Genomic DNA, 13615 nt, shown 5'->3' with positions numbered 1-13615 from the left:
ATCAGAGAGCTAGAAAGCATTTGCTTACACCATTCCTCCCGTTCCCCTTTCCCAACCATGCTGTCAGCTCCTGCTAAGACACCAAGTATAAAAATGAGAAGCTTGCTTACCATGCTGTACACAGCTTGAAATAAACCACACTACGTATATTAAATGCAGCAAGCATGTCACAGCTTACATTTCAAATTCTAGCTATTCTGGAAAAGAAAGCACACCGACTTCAAAATTTGACTCCTTCACAGAACATCGTTGTGCCACTTGAAAGCATCTCACTGCAGCCACGCTTCGTCCATGCTTTAAAGTGCTTCTGTGTACCATAACCTTAATTTGGTTTTGCGCAGAGGAATTTCTGCAATGCATCATAAAATATTTTTTCCCATTTGGCTGGAGAATGAGTAAAGTTCTTAGTAGCTCATTTTTATAATCATCTCTGAGGATTTGAATGAAATATTCAGTTGGGTCCTCAGATGTGGGTGAAAACAGTGAGGACAAACACAGCGATCACAGCCTAGCCAGCCTCTAGTTTGCGCTCACAAGGAGCCTTGTAGCCATCACCACGAAACAGCAACCCTCCCACACTACGTTAAACGGCTTCGATTTAGTAGTTTTCAGCTTTAGATAGACTGCTTTACAGCCAAAAACTAACTCTCTTTTTTAGAAGCATTCAGTGCTTTGGAAAGAGTGTAAATTTGTCCTACAGGCATGTCTCCTGTGCAGGCATCTAAACAGAACTTGGAAAAAGCAGTATCATGGTATTGTGGAAAAAGTGAAGTCATGCAATACTTCATGCAGGGCAACATCAAGATAAGGACGGATTATTGTCTCAGTTTCAGAAAAACCAGCATCCCAGTGATTCGGTTCGTTGTGAAGCCTGGGTGAGGCAGGGAAAACTACGTGCTACTCACATACAACATGGATCCACTCTGTAGTTCAAAATGACATTGAAACAGAAATGTTAATGATTATGGTTTATGCAATATCAACACTTCTGGATTAGCATGTTTCCACCAATACATTTAAAATGTTTGCCAACAAACGGTTTATTTCAACCCTGACAAGCAAAAGGAGGGTTAAACTAAACAGTGCTCCGTCTATTTTTGGAACAGAGAAATATTTTTGTAAAAACCCTCAGAATTGACTGAAGTTTGCAAGGAGGGAGGATTAAGTCAAATACTAAGAATGTCTGTAAATTCTGAAAATGAGACCGTGGGCTCAGATGCATGATTGGGTTACAGAGGTTTAACGAGTTACCACACACTAGCAAAGGCATCACAGCTGTCCATAGGATTTTTTTGCTTCCAGTATACCAGACCTAACTTGAAGTGTCTTTTATTATTTTCCTTTCCACTACACTTTAAGTTGCAGTACAGTCAGCTTTCAGGAAAATGTAAGCAGAAGAATACAAACAGCTAAATTAACTCATGGTAGCTTCTTTAGTTACCAAGCCTTGCTTATACCATATGGAGCTGCTGCAAAGATTTTTCTTGATTTAAAACCTCGTGCCCATGACAAAGGCATCACTTACCATCTCAGGTTAGAGCGCGGAGCATTTATCTTGCCTAACACATGGCACCAATTGTTTGTCTCCTTCTACAGCCTTACCCTAAACTTCCTCCTAACCCTCCTCCTTATGCTCCTTCCCAAGTCCGCTCCATAGCCCTAAGAGTACTGCAGCTCCTGCTCTCGTGCACGAAGGTGCCCTGGACCAGACTCACTACTGCTGCCCATGGAGAGAGGGGTTAGGGGAGTAGGAGAGATGCAGAGCTATCTGCACGGCAGTCCAGCCAACCCAAGGAATATGAGTAGTTGAAGCTCAAATGAGGAATCATTAATTTAGGCAACAACACTGAATAGGTACCACGTCGCTCACACCATTTATCCTAGAAAGTCAGGGGAAACACTTGACTTCAGAAGATGATTGGGTATGCCAAGCCTTTTACGCTTGAGATCAAAGTCTTTATCAGGTTATCTGAGAAACTATAAAAATATCCAGACAAAACAGCATGTTAATCAAAAGAATATTGTAGCTTCCATTAATACATCTCTTTAGCACTTTATTTAATACCAAAAGAGCGTTCTGCACTCCCTCAGCAGCACATGAACCAAGTCTACACACAGCACATTGGAGAAGGTCAGCTAGAGAGAGGGTGAACCTCTTGCTTCAGGACTAACACCACTTGAAAATGGGGAGCAGTGCTTTGCAATGATGAGGAAATTGTAAGCTGCTCGCTAGTCCACTCTCTCAAAGCCAGTTAAATATTTACAAAGTTTACTGCTCACTGTATACCTCTACAAAGTTTCCCACATATTATAAACACAAGTTGACAGAAAATAGAAGAATATATATCAGTTCACCTACATAACTTTAAAAGCATAAAGAAAAACACTTGCCTGATGTTTCACGGGTTTAGGTGATTCGGGCTGTTCATTGCAAACAAAGAAATGCATATGTTAGCAAGCAAACATTCCAGCTGCAAGTTACATCCCAAATTATTAAAGTCAGTAGGTTTAGGTTAAACATATACTCACTTCATAGAAACTGTTCAAGTTAATTTTAGAAAAGAAGTTATTTGCTCATCATTGCATGCGCAAAATACTAAAACCTGTGTTTATGCAAAGGACTAATTTCAAATAAAACACAAGATGATAGATGGACCTTGAGCAGCAGGGAAAAAGGACAAGAGTTTGATTAGTCATGCACTGCTTTCCACAGTTTTGACAAACAACAACAAAAATAAACCCACAACACCAAGTAACTGTCTCGACAGCCTTAGTCACTGCAAGGTGTTTTTGTATGGATAAGATCATCACTATTTTTCAAAAATCAAAAAGGTTATGAAAGAACTAAGAGGAAAGCAATACCTACAGAGCCTGTGGCTTTGTTTTTGCCCTGTACTTCAAGTACTTAAGAAAGGCAATCCTACAATCAAGACAGAAGCTTTCTTTCAAGAATTACCGTCCACATGAGAAGAAAAATCTTAAAAAAAAAAAGTCCCTTGTCTCAGTCAGCAAATTTAACAATCTTGAGCTTCACACCAGAGAGCCTAGGGAGAAAACGTGGTGGTGAAACTCAGACCACAAGAAATTTTCACACCAAGACAGACGCACACTTCTTCCGTTTATGTCTACTAATTTAATTAACTAACAACTAGCACTGTTTTAGTGAAGAATAACAGGTTTTGACAGAGTTCTGCAAAGCAGCTAGCAAAGGTTTAGTTTACTCAGCTAAGTGATGTGAATTTTGCAAAGCTGCATCATACCTGCTCAGAAAACAACTCAGGATCTAAAAATAAGGTTAGATGTTTCAGTATGAAGCTACCGCTCCTTCCGAAATCACTGGAGAAGGATAGGTACACCTGGGAACTTAAGAGGCATTTCTTTTGCTTATCTTCAGACAGGATAGACTGCTTCCTCAGGGTGTCCGTTTCTGTCCTCACTTAGAAACAGAACGGAACATAATCAGACACACACTTAACTTCTGTGTTTCAATTAGGGCAGTTAAAGCTCATCTGGGAAATCCTCACCAAGGGAAGCTTCAGTCTGAATGAGCCTACCCATGATCCTGTACTTCAAAGCCAATTATATTTCTTCTGAAATTCATAAAACAGATTAAACAATTTAGTATTTCAGCTACAAAGGCAAATGCAGTCACTGAAAGCCATCATTAACCTGCAAGTACCAGTAATTATGTTACGGTTGAACTCGAGGACCTTAAAGGTCTTTTCCAGCTTAAGTGATTCTATGCTTCCATTTCTGAAGCTTAAAATGGCATCACCTAGAAACCTGAATTTTAGTGACAATAAGAGTGGGTTTGGGATGTGAAGGCTTTGAGGAGCAGGGAAGTGAACAAAAGTCACAGCGGTGGTAGATGGATGCAGTTATTTATAGAAGTTTACTTCACACACTACCACGATGGAACACACCTGCCCATTTCAGGTATCTGACCATGAATAGGGTCCAGGTATGTCCACAGTCCAGCTTAGAGTACCCCCTTAACTTCACGCAGCCTGGAGAGCCTGCAAGTTCATGGCAGCCCCCAGGCAGTGAGTGACAACCAACAGTTTTCCTTCTTTTGGAAAGCTGTGTATGCAAACTTTTTTTTAGTTATTTCTACATTTTGCACTGACTTCCCTCCCCATTCAAAAACACAAAGTTTCCAAACTAAAGCAGAGCCCAAGAGTCAGAATTAGGACTCATTACTTAACCTTATTAAAGCAGCTCTAACACATGCATTAACACGATTTCATTCTTTTCTCTCTTTCCCATGCCACTTAGCGCACACAGGAGTGATGAGCCACAAAGCCAAGTAGTTTAGAAGACTCTGTTTACTCCCTACCCTCCTTGCTTAATCTGTCAAAAACCCTCTCTGGACACATGAGCCCCCCCCTCCACTCACCAGTTACCTGTCCTTGTTCTCTTCCTCACCCTTTCATTCTAAATAACCTTTTCTCCACACCACCTGAGTCTACAGAGGAATAATTGAGAGCAAAGGCAAGAGAGGCTCCTATGCTGGCCTAGGAGCATGGGATAGCTGACCAGACCAACAGACACCAGTGTGGGTCACCTTTGGTCTGAGATGCCCAGGCTAAAGCACAATGGTTGCCTTTAGAAAGCTGGTCCATGTATGACCTGGTTAACAACCGAATAAACCACAATATGCCTGGTGCAGATAAAATATGCAGATTTACTGGTAAAGTTCTTAACACTACCACCCCACTCCCCCCAAATTCATTAGAGCGCAGATGTGTTGGATGTGAAGCTAAAGCTTCCAGTTATTTACAACAGATATCTTCCATCTTTTCTCCCTTGCTACGCATCAACTAGAACTGTACACGTGTTAGTTCTGATGCTCAACCAAGCACACTGCAGACAAGGATTCAGGCTCACTTTCATTCCACCTTCAATCTATAGATGAGCCTGTTCATAACTCACTGCCATGCGCTTCTCCCTGCTCTCCATCACCTGGCTCTAGAAAGCCCAGACTCAATTCCTAATTTAAGGGACTACCCTAGTCTCACCTAGCTCTGCCAAGTCCCACAAGCACTAAAGCTTCTCTTCTACCTTTTTACCACCACCACCCACCCACGCTTCCTAGCACTGTGCCCAAGACAATACCTTTAACATTCTTTGTGATTAAACAGAAAAGAGACAGTGTGGCTACAGATTCAAACACTCAAAAACTAGGAAACGTTAGTATTCAGGCTGTTCGGCGCTGTAATTCCACCCTCCGTGGTTACACTGTGTTACTGGCTCCGTTCCCCACAGGACCCCTGCCTGGGGATGACGTGCCAAGGGCTACGCAGGACTTCCTCTGCAGGCACACAGCCACCAGCTGTGATGAAACAGGGCGGCTGGGAAAGAAAAGTGTCACAGACAAACAGCTGAATGCCAGACACAAGAAGGCTGTTGAAGGGATGAGTAGAGCTCCTATGTGATGCTCCTTGCGTAAGCCAAACATTTCACAGCCAGTGCCGCTGGAGAACGTACATGGTGAGCATTTGTGGCATGGCAGACCATTACTGTTACTCTGGCCATGGCCTGAGGTGTCAAACTGGGGGCTGCGTTTGTTTGTAATACTTCTACAGCACCCTGTAAAGGTTTGCCTGTCAGGCAAAAGAGACAAAGTTAACTCTACACTTCAGAATGGTGTCGGGAAGATAATTATTCATTCATCAGCATACAAATTGTTCATAAAAAAAAATCCATGCAACTTTCAGAAGTCTCAGTAATATGCATAGCACTGATAATTATTCGTTACAGGATGGATAAAAGTAAATCCATGACTTGCTGTCTATTTAACAAGCCTGTTTAGCATCATCTTTGTGCACGGGTCAGTGCAAAGGCTGTACAGATGGATACTACGGATCACCACCAGCCCTCTACAGTTTTCTAATGTATATGTGAACAGGAACAAGTTAGGGCTGCTTAAATATAACCAATTCTGACACTTCCTAACTTTTGAGTGTTAGGTGTGTAGATTAGACATTCTTCATCTGCAGTATATAAATAAAAATTAATTGTTACAGAAGCGAGACTCATTTGTGTTTTCAAAACGGTTTAGGTTACGTGAACATTTTGCATTTTTCATAAACATATACTTAATTCAGTGCTTACTATAGCAGTGCATTGAATGAAGCGCACAATCAAAGTATCAAACTTCTATTCAGGACACTACCCTATTCTTTTTACTGTGTCTGAACTATGTTTTACAAAGAATAAAAACTTTTCCAGTCTTCATCGTGACAGTCTTCGATGGCTCACGAAGCAGCTGATTACACCCACCATCTTAAACTCCTGTCCCATTTGATCACGCTGCTAAGTAGAGAATTAGATTCCAGTTCAACCAGCAACTTAAACAGAATTAGCCAGCACTGCATTAGACTGAGCAGCTCATCCTTCCCTTCACCAACATCTTCCACCCCAGCTTTTTTCTGTGCCTTCACTTCATATCAGTTATGCAGCCACGCAACAAACAGAGGAAACTTGTTTCATCTAAAGCCAGATGGACTTCATTTCTTCCCCATGAGGGTGATGAAACACTGGTCCAGGTTGCCCAGAGAAGCTGTGGCTGCCCCCTCCCTGGCAGGGTTCAAGGCCAGGTTGGATGGAGCTGTGAGCAACCTGGTCTGGTGGAAGATGTCCCTGCTGATGGCAGGGGGGTTGGAACCAGATGATCTTTAAGGCCCTTTCCAACCCAAACCATTCTATGATTCTATGACTTTCAGAACAGTAGTTTGAGCCTGCAGTCTCCAAGCCCAGTGAGTGGCCACAGGAATTGTTACGATGACAAAACTCAAAAAGGGGACTACTTTTAGCACAGGTACTGGCACAAAGTGCTTATGGAAACACAGCCAAACAAACAAGGAGTACTTTTTAAACCCCTATTTTTGACTGTTTAAGTGGTTAAGCACAGGAAAAGTTTTGCAGAAAGGTTGTATAATCTTCATCACACAAGGTTTTCAAAACTCAGCTTTAAAGGGAAGCATATTTTGAAAGGAGGCTCGACAAGAGGCTCACAGAAGTCTCTTCAACCTGGTGCATTCCAAGCTGTCAATAGTGTGTTTAGAAGTACTTGGTATACAAACTCTGTGCAGTTCCATTCTCTGCATAATTCCCTTCCCCCCAAAAAAGTTGTAGGCAATTATACTCCTGTAGAAATTTTAAAAACACTAGTTTTGTTCAAGGCAGCACAGCCATAAATCCAAGAATATTTATAAATCAAAACCCACACAGAAAACAAGTTCTGAAGGATGACTTTCTAAATAGCATTCTGCAGAGCCATGTATTCCCCTAGCACATGACAATGCTAATGCTGCCGACACTCCAGTCACAGCGTCCTCCTAAGGCCTCCAAATCTATCTGCAGAGCAATCTTTCCCTCTCTCCAACTTCAAATTATTGCTTTTTTTCCTTCACAGACTGGTCAAAAGTCCTCTCCTGGTTTTCTAGGAGTTTGAGTCTTGACACATTCCAGAATATCTTAATATTAAGTGTTATACACTAGAAATTACAGAAGCTGATGCTTCTGAGTCTGATATAGTTTGAAAACTTCCAACCACATACGCCAGTATCGAATATAGCAAGCCACTTGCTTCTAGCAAGTTGAAATAATATTCCACTGCAAAGAGATCCAAGTGGTCATAGCAACAGATATTCAAACCCATCCATATCTTGTAAAGCAAAATATTGATAAAAACTCATTGTGAATTTTGAAGTCTAGCAGTAAATCTGAAGAAAGTTCTACATAAATCAGTTAGTGACAAGTTACCAAAAAACCCAAGACTCTGACATAAGTGCATATGTTTTTGTCTGTAATGTACTAAAACTAGAGCTTTTTATTAGGTGCTCGCTTGTAGACATATCAAGTCTACAGCAGTTTTGAAGCTTGATGATTTTTCTTATCTACAAGATAATTTTTGAAAGAACAGAAAGCTTGTTCACAAATATAGTACTGAAAACTGCATCTGAGGGAACTAAATTCACTAAGACTTGCCCAAGTTAATTAAATTTTTGGAAAACTGGCATACACTGCATCAGAAAGCTTTGATACCGTTCCTAGTTACAATGGTTGCATAAAGCCTTTAATTTCAGAAGAGAAGTTAAACAGCTAACATCAACTGGAAATTTTAATGGAACTGCTCATTTCAGCCCCTACTAAAGAGAAAATAATGGTTGAGAAAATTATGTGGATTACATTCCAGCTTATCTTTAGTAAAAATATTATGGTTTTTTTAAATGCAAAGATGGTAGTTTTCAAAAAGAACAATAAACAAATGATAAAATATCCCAACTTACGGGAATATTATGGTCCTTTCTTCCTTTATGGGAGGAAGCAACATGAGCAAGGTATGGAATAACCTTCTTCATGTTTTCAGTCTTCCCAGCACCAGATTCACCTCTGCAAAACATTTCAGACATTTTCCTCAAAACTGATTTTCAACAACTTATGAAACCTTTGTTTAAAGCAACCTCATTTCATTCCATTTACGGCTTTGACTACACAACAGACCTTCACTGTCTAGAACAAAAAGCACCGATGTTGCAGGGAACTACATGGTGTTTGTTTAAAATACTTTCTTCATCCTAAAGATCATCTTAGCATTAAGATGTTGATACAATGCATCACATTAGTGTGATTAAAAGCTTTTTGCTATGTGCCTGAATTCCTGTGTTACCTTAAGTAACAAGAAACAGCCCTGTCCCCTGCCTTGATCACAAGTCCAGAGACAGATTTATTCAGAGTGCAGAGACATATATATTAGTTTTCTTAAAATCATTATACACACACACTTTTATATTTAGCATCATTTTAATATATTGTATATACCAGGAGCTGGTTATGAGTATTACCAAGTTGATGGAAACATTCAGTATCTTTAGAAGCCAGTTTCAAAGTACAGTAAAACATATTTTAAAGAAACAGATTCTTTGCACTGCTTATCACAGACTCTTAGCTAGTTAAAAAATATATTTCTGGCCACACGGCTACATGAATTCATTAAGAAATGAATTTATTAGTGCAGAGTGGTACAGTACAGAGATAAATAAAGACAGCAAATGCATATTTACTTCTTAAGACAGAGGTAGAGTTAAAGCAGAACGTGTTTAGACAGAATTTATTGTAGTGTTTACATACATGATATTGTAGGCAGGAAGCGTGACCAAGTTCATATCACTATAATTACGAATGATGTTACTACAGCTCTTTTTAAAAAAATAAAAATTAGGTCTTGTCTTCAGATAAGTCCAGGCACATCAATGGGATTACCAGGTCTCACTTAGCCCTGATTAACTGGCAGTAAATTACTGGAGAAAGATCCTATTTCAAGCGAGACAGTGACTGCCACTAGCAACTCTTACGGGTGTGAAGCAGAAACGCATTTCATTAGAGGGATTTGTGTGGAAAAAGTCAAAGTAGTTCCGTCATTCAACAGTCCTTCAGAAATTAAAGGCTGGAAACCAACTACTTTAAGAATGACAAGTGTACATTTTGCATGCTTGCATATTTCTCAGCTAAGATACTCAGAACAGCAATGTTAATTTAGCAGGGGGAGTTTAAGCACATTCTTACAGTCTTCACCTTCCTCCACCATGCTGCATACGTCAGTTTTGCAGCTAGTCTGCATTCACTTGGGTATTTAGTACCTTCAGACCTGCACTTCTTGATCAGATAGGCAGCTTAGAAGCATCCCTATCCTCACATTACACTTAACCTCTGCAAAAATGAGACAATATAGCACTTGAAATTTTAACTTTGCATATACAGAAAGGATATCACCCCAGAAAGGATATCACCCCAGATGTTCAAAGAGAATGGACTCTAAAGCAATCTCATTTCTTCTTACCTTCCAACCTTCTCAAATGACGGAAAGCCCACGGGACAGCTGCGCTAGCAGAGGTGACCTCTCGCTATGAGGTGGCCATATGTGCACTCCTCCACCCATGAGCAAGCAGCAATGGAGACTGAGGAAGTGCACTCACAGCAGCTTTGCAAACCCATCATGGAAAAGTAGCCTACAAGAGCTAGGTACAAACTTCAGGTGAAACAGCTTATCTGTTTGACCTGACAGAACAGTATCAGTCCCTAGGTTTTGCAGGAGAAAACTTTTAACTGAAAACACTAAAAAAAAAAGTTGATTCTGCAGACAAGCTATGGGATATTTATCACAGCCTCAGTTACCAAGTTGTGGCCTGCAATACTAGAGGGTTAATCAAGGCACCTGATTTTATTGATGGCATACATCAATAAAACAGACCCGCTCTCTCGGACCGCACCGGCGCCGCACGCTCCCGAATTCTCAGAAGCAACTACATCAACCTGTCCAAAACCATTTTGTTCCATTGTTCCTCATAAGACAAACATCACTGAAAAATAATACAGAATACCAGAGATTAAAAATCACTGTGCTCAATTAGTCAAAACTTTCCAGTGATTGAGAGAGCAGTTCCTTGAAACTTGTTGACTATGCTAGCTTTACTCATTGCATGGGAAAACTTGGAAGGTATTACTTGAAGAGCTGGTTACAAAGAAGATTACTCTGAAAATTAGCTAATGGATAACTCGGTTTCCTTTTTGCCAAGATACCATCGATGTGCAACACAAACTGGGTGTACTTTGGGACCGCTACAAGTGGAAGAACACACTTTGACTCTTAATGAATAATCCCATTTCTACCCAGTCCAGAGTCTCCACATACAAGACAAATGTGAAGACTGACAAGCAGGAATAAAAGACCTCAGGTGCCAATACAGTCTCCCTTTTACTACAGTGTTTACATTAACATAATTCATGACTTCAAGCAATATAATAATATAATAAAAGCAGTCTTGCCTGTTTCTAGATGTGTATTAAAATATGCTTAATGCTAAAACTATTCTAGCAGATAAGAGAAGCAAGAAGAGTAGTACAGCAAAATATCCATTTACGTTTTAAAACAATACCGTTTGTTCTAACTGTCATCAGAGCTTGGGAACGCATTATTAGTCGTGCCTTTAAAATTGCACAAAATCTTTTCTGCCAAATCATAGAAACAAAGTTTATCAAAATTTAAAGGAGGAAAATCTACTCTGACACATCCAGTGACGAGAAAATAGTAGAATAAATACAGTCCAGATGTCGACTTTCTAGAAGGGCAGCACACATTGGAAGAGTCCAGTAATCAACAGAATTTTCTGGCATACGCACCAGTAAAGCTTCATACAGCACAGGAAGGTCAAAAGCTTGCAATACATTCCTTTTGCTAAAAAGCCTTTAAATCTAATAGTGATTTTTTTTTTTCCTCGAGAAAGTCTTTATGCAAGTTCTCATTCAAAAGCAACGCTAATGGATGTTATCATCCTAGTTCTCCTCTCCCTGGAGCTTACAAGTATGCCAAATATTTCCTGCGGGACAGAGTGTTAGATAGCTCTGCTGCCATATACTATAAAAGAATTAGAAGATTTAGGATTAAGTCCTTTTCATTTACAGAAATAATGACATCTGCGTACTTTAGTTCTTTCCTAGGAGTGCAAACACACAGATTATAAAAATAAATTAAAATCTACCTCTATCAACCTGCCCAAAAAAGGTAAACTTTTAGTAACACTATGTACAATATTTATGGAATGGAGATTGTATCACGAAGCTAAAGATTAACTTTTTCAAAATCTTGTTTTAATATAACTCAATTAATATGTTACCATAAATTAAACAACCCAAACCCTTGGCTGAGATCCTAGCCTTACTTCAGTCAATGGCAGCTTTGCTAATGACTTCAGTAAGGTCGTAATTTCACCTGCTTTATTTCAGTCTCAATTCCACTACCAGTAGAAACAAAACCTTACTAGCCCGAATTCAAATGCTGTATCAACTCCAGCCAGGGGCTACGGCAAACAGCGCATCCAAGCAAGAAAACCGTCCTTAGCAATAGCCTCAGGCTGGAGGTACAAGGTTATTCCATCAATTAACTGAAGGATCTCTCCATTACAAACTACTTTACAGAGACAGGTCAAGGAAAGTCTGACAGTCGCTGGTAAATTGATGCAGTATCTAGAATTAAAGCTTTTTCCCTAGAGCAGCAAAAGCTTCTGCTCTGAAGCAGCTTCAAACACATTTAAAAGACAAAAAGCTCAGCTGGCATAAGCACTTTGAAGTTTCTACATGGTTTTAAATTCAGTGTGTGTAAAGCTATAGAGTCCTTTCCAATAAAGGAAAGTACTTTTCAGGCAAATTTATCTCAGCTACAATTTGGTTAGCAAAAATTAGTGACTGACTTCTCAACCAGCTGCAATTTCCCCCCCAAGCAACTTGAGCCCAGATCTTGCACAGAAGTAAAAGGCATTTCCTCTGCTGAACAGATCGCCATCGAGAAAACAAGTAAAGCAAACATAGCGGGAGAGGACTCGCAGGTCATAAAGCAAATCAGCAACACGCAGGAACGGAAGCCAGTCTTCTGACTTCCAGGAGAACAGCATGCTCTTCCCATGCGGCCCACTTCTAGTGGCAGTTGTTATTCCACGAACAGGTCAAACGCCTGCCTGGGAAAGACGCTGTTCTAAAGGAAAACGGTAGCAAAACAGTTGCTTTTCTTATTGTCAGGCAGGTTTGCAACATCTGCACATCTTCTTGTGACAGCTACAGTGTTTTGGTTTCAGCTGCCACCAGCAACAAAAGCGCCACGCGACCCCCCCTCCCCCCCGCCGCGGTGCGGAGGAGAATGGAAAGAAAACAGGCAGAAAACAGGTGGGTCGGGATAAGGGCAGTTTAACAGAACAGCAAACAGAGGGAAAACAGGAACAACAACGATACAAATAAGGAGAAAACACAACAACGAACCGTACAACCCAGACAGCCGCTCTCCCGAAACAGGACCGGCGCTGCGTCCCCCCAAGCCGCGAGTGCCTTCCCGCCGCCCCGCCCCCCCGCACCGGAACCCAGCGTGACGTCACAGGGTATGGAACACCGGGCTCTGTTCGGCCAGGTGGGGTCAGCCCCCACCCCCCGGCTGTGCCCCTTCCTGGAGTCCGGTGAAAATTAACCCTGTTCTGGCCGAACCCAGGACATACAGCACTCAGCACTGGCAGGACAAGGCAACACCACCACCTCTTCCTGAACTGGTAAATGAGTTTCTGGATTTTAGGGAAGTCTAACTAGTTTGAAATTCCTTACTGAAATCGCACTGCGAGAACTGGCACCCTTCCACCACCACCCAGCTAGCCGTGAATGTCACTAGCAGATCAGGGGCTCCGCAGAACGTGCAGTGTAGTGCTGCGAGTCACGTAGACAGAAGGACACAAAATGACACATGCAAAGAAAGCTTTAAAATTCAAAGACAGACTTCTCTTCCTCTTGCTACCTTTGCACAAAGTCTACTGCAAGCTAACAATATTTGCAAAGATAAACATCTGGAGTATATTAGGATGGTCAGATGCAGTTAGTGTCATCTGTCCCATTACAGATCATATCTGTGACTTAAATTGCTGAAAAACTGTTTCGATTTCGGCTGCCGCCTGCAACAAAAGCGCCACGCGGCCGCCCCTCTCCCCGTCGGCGTGCGGAGGAGAATGAAAAGAAAGAGGCAGAAACTGATGGGTCGGGATAAGGGCAGTTTAACAGAACAGCAAACAGAGGGAATCCA

At 41.1% G+C, this 13615-nt stretch overlaps 1 protein-coding gene across 1 annotated transcript in view; it reads right to left on the bottom strand.

The window, feature by feature from the left end:
• The window catches only part of LOC142363988 (uncharacterized), a gene marked incomplete at its 5' end in the record, with an annotated part of 39131 nt that extends 30734 nt beyond the window's left edge, over positions 1–8397 (bottom strand). The window contains 3 exons of the mRNA XM_075441912.1: positions 906–923; positions 2392–2421; positions 8295–8397. Of these exons, the coding sequence (XP_075298027.1) occupies positions 906–923; positions 2392–2421; positions 8295–8397 (151 nt within the window). The remainder of the gene's footprint in view (positions 1–905; positions 924–2391; positions 2422–8294) is intronic.
• Positions 8398–13615: the final 5218 nt, after the last annotated feature.

This window comes from Opisthocomus hoazin, chromosome 23, assembly GCF_030867145.1.
Source record: "Opisthocomus hoazin isolate bOpiHoa1 chromosome 23, bOpiHoa1.hap1, whole genome shotgun sequence".
NCBI classification, from domain to species: Eukaryota; Metazoa; Chordata; class Aves; order Opisthocomiformes; family Opisthocomidae; genus Opisthocomus; species Opisthocomus hoazin.
This window is presented reverse-complemented; position numbering and strand designations above follow the sequence as displayed.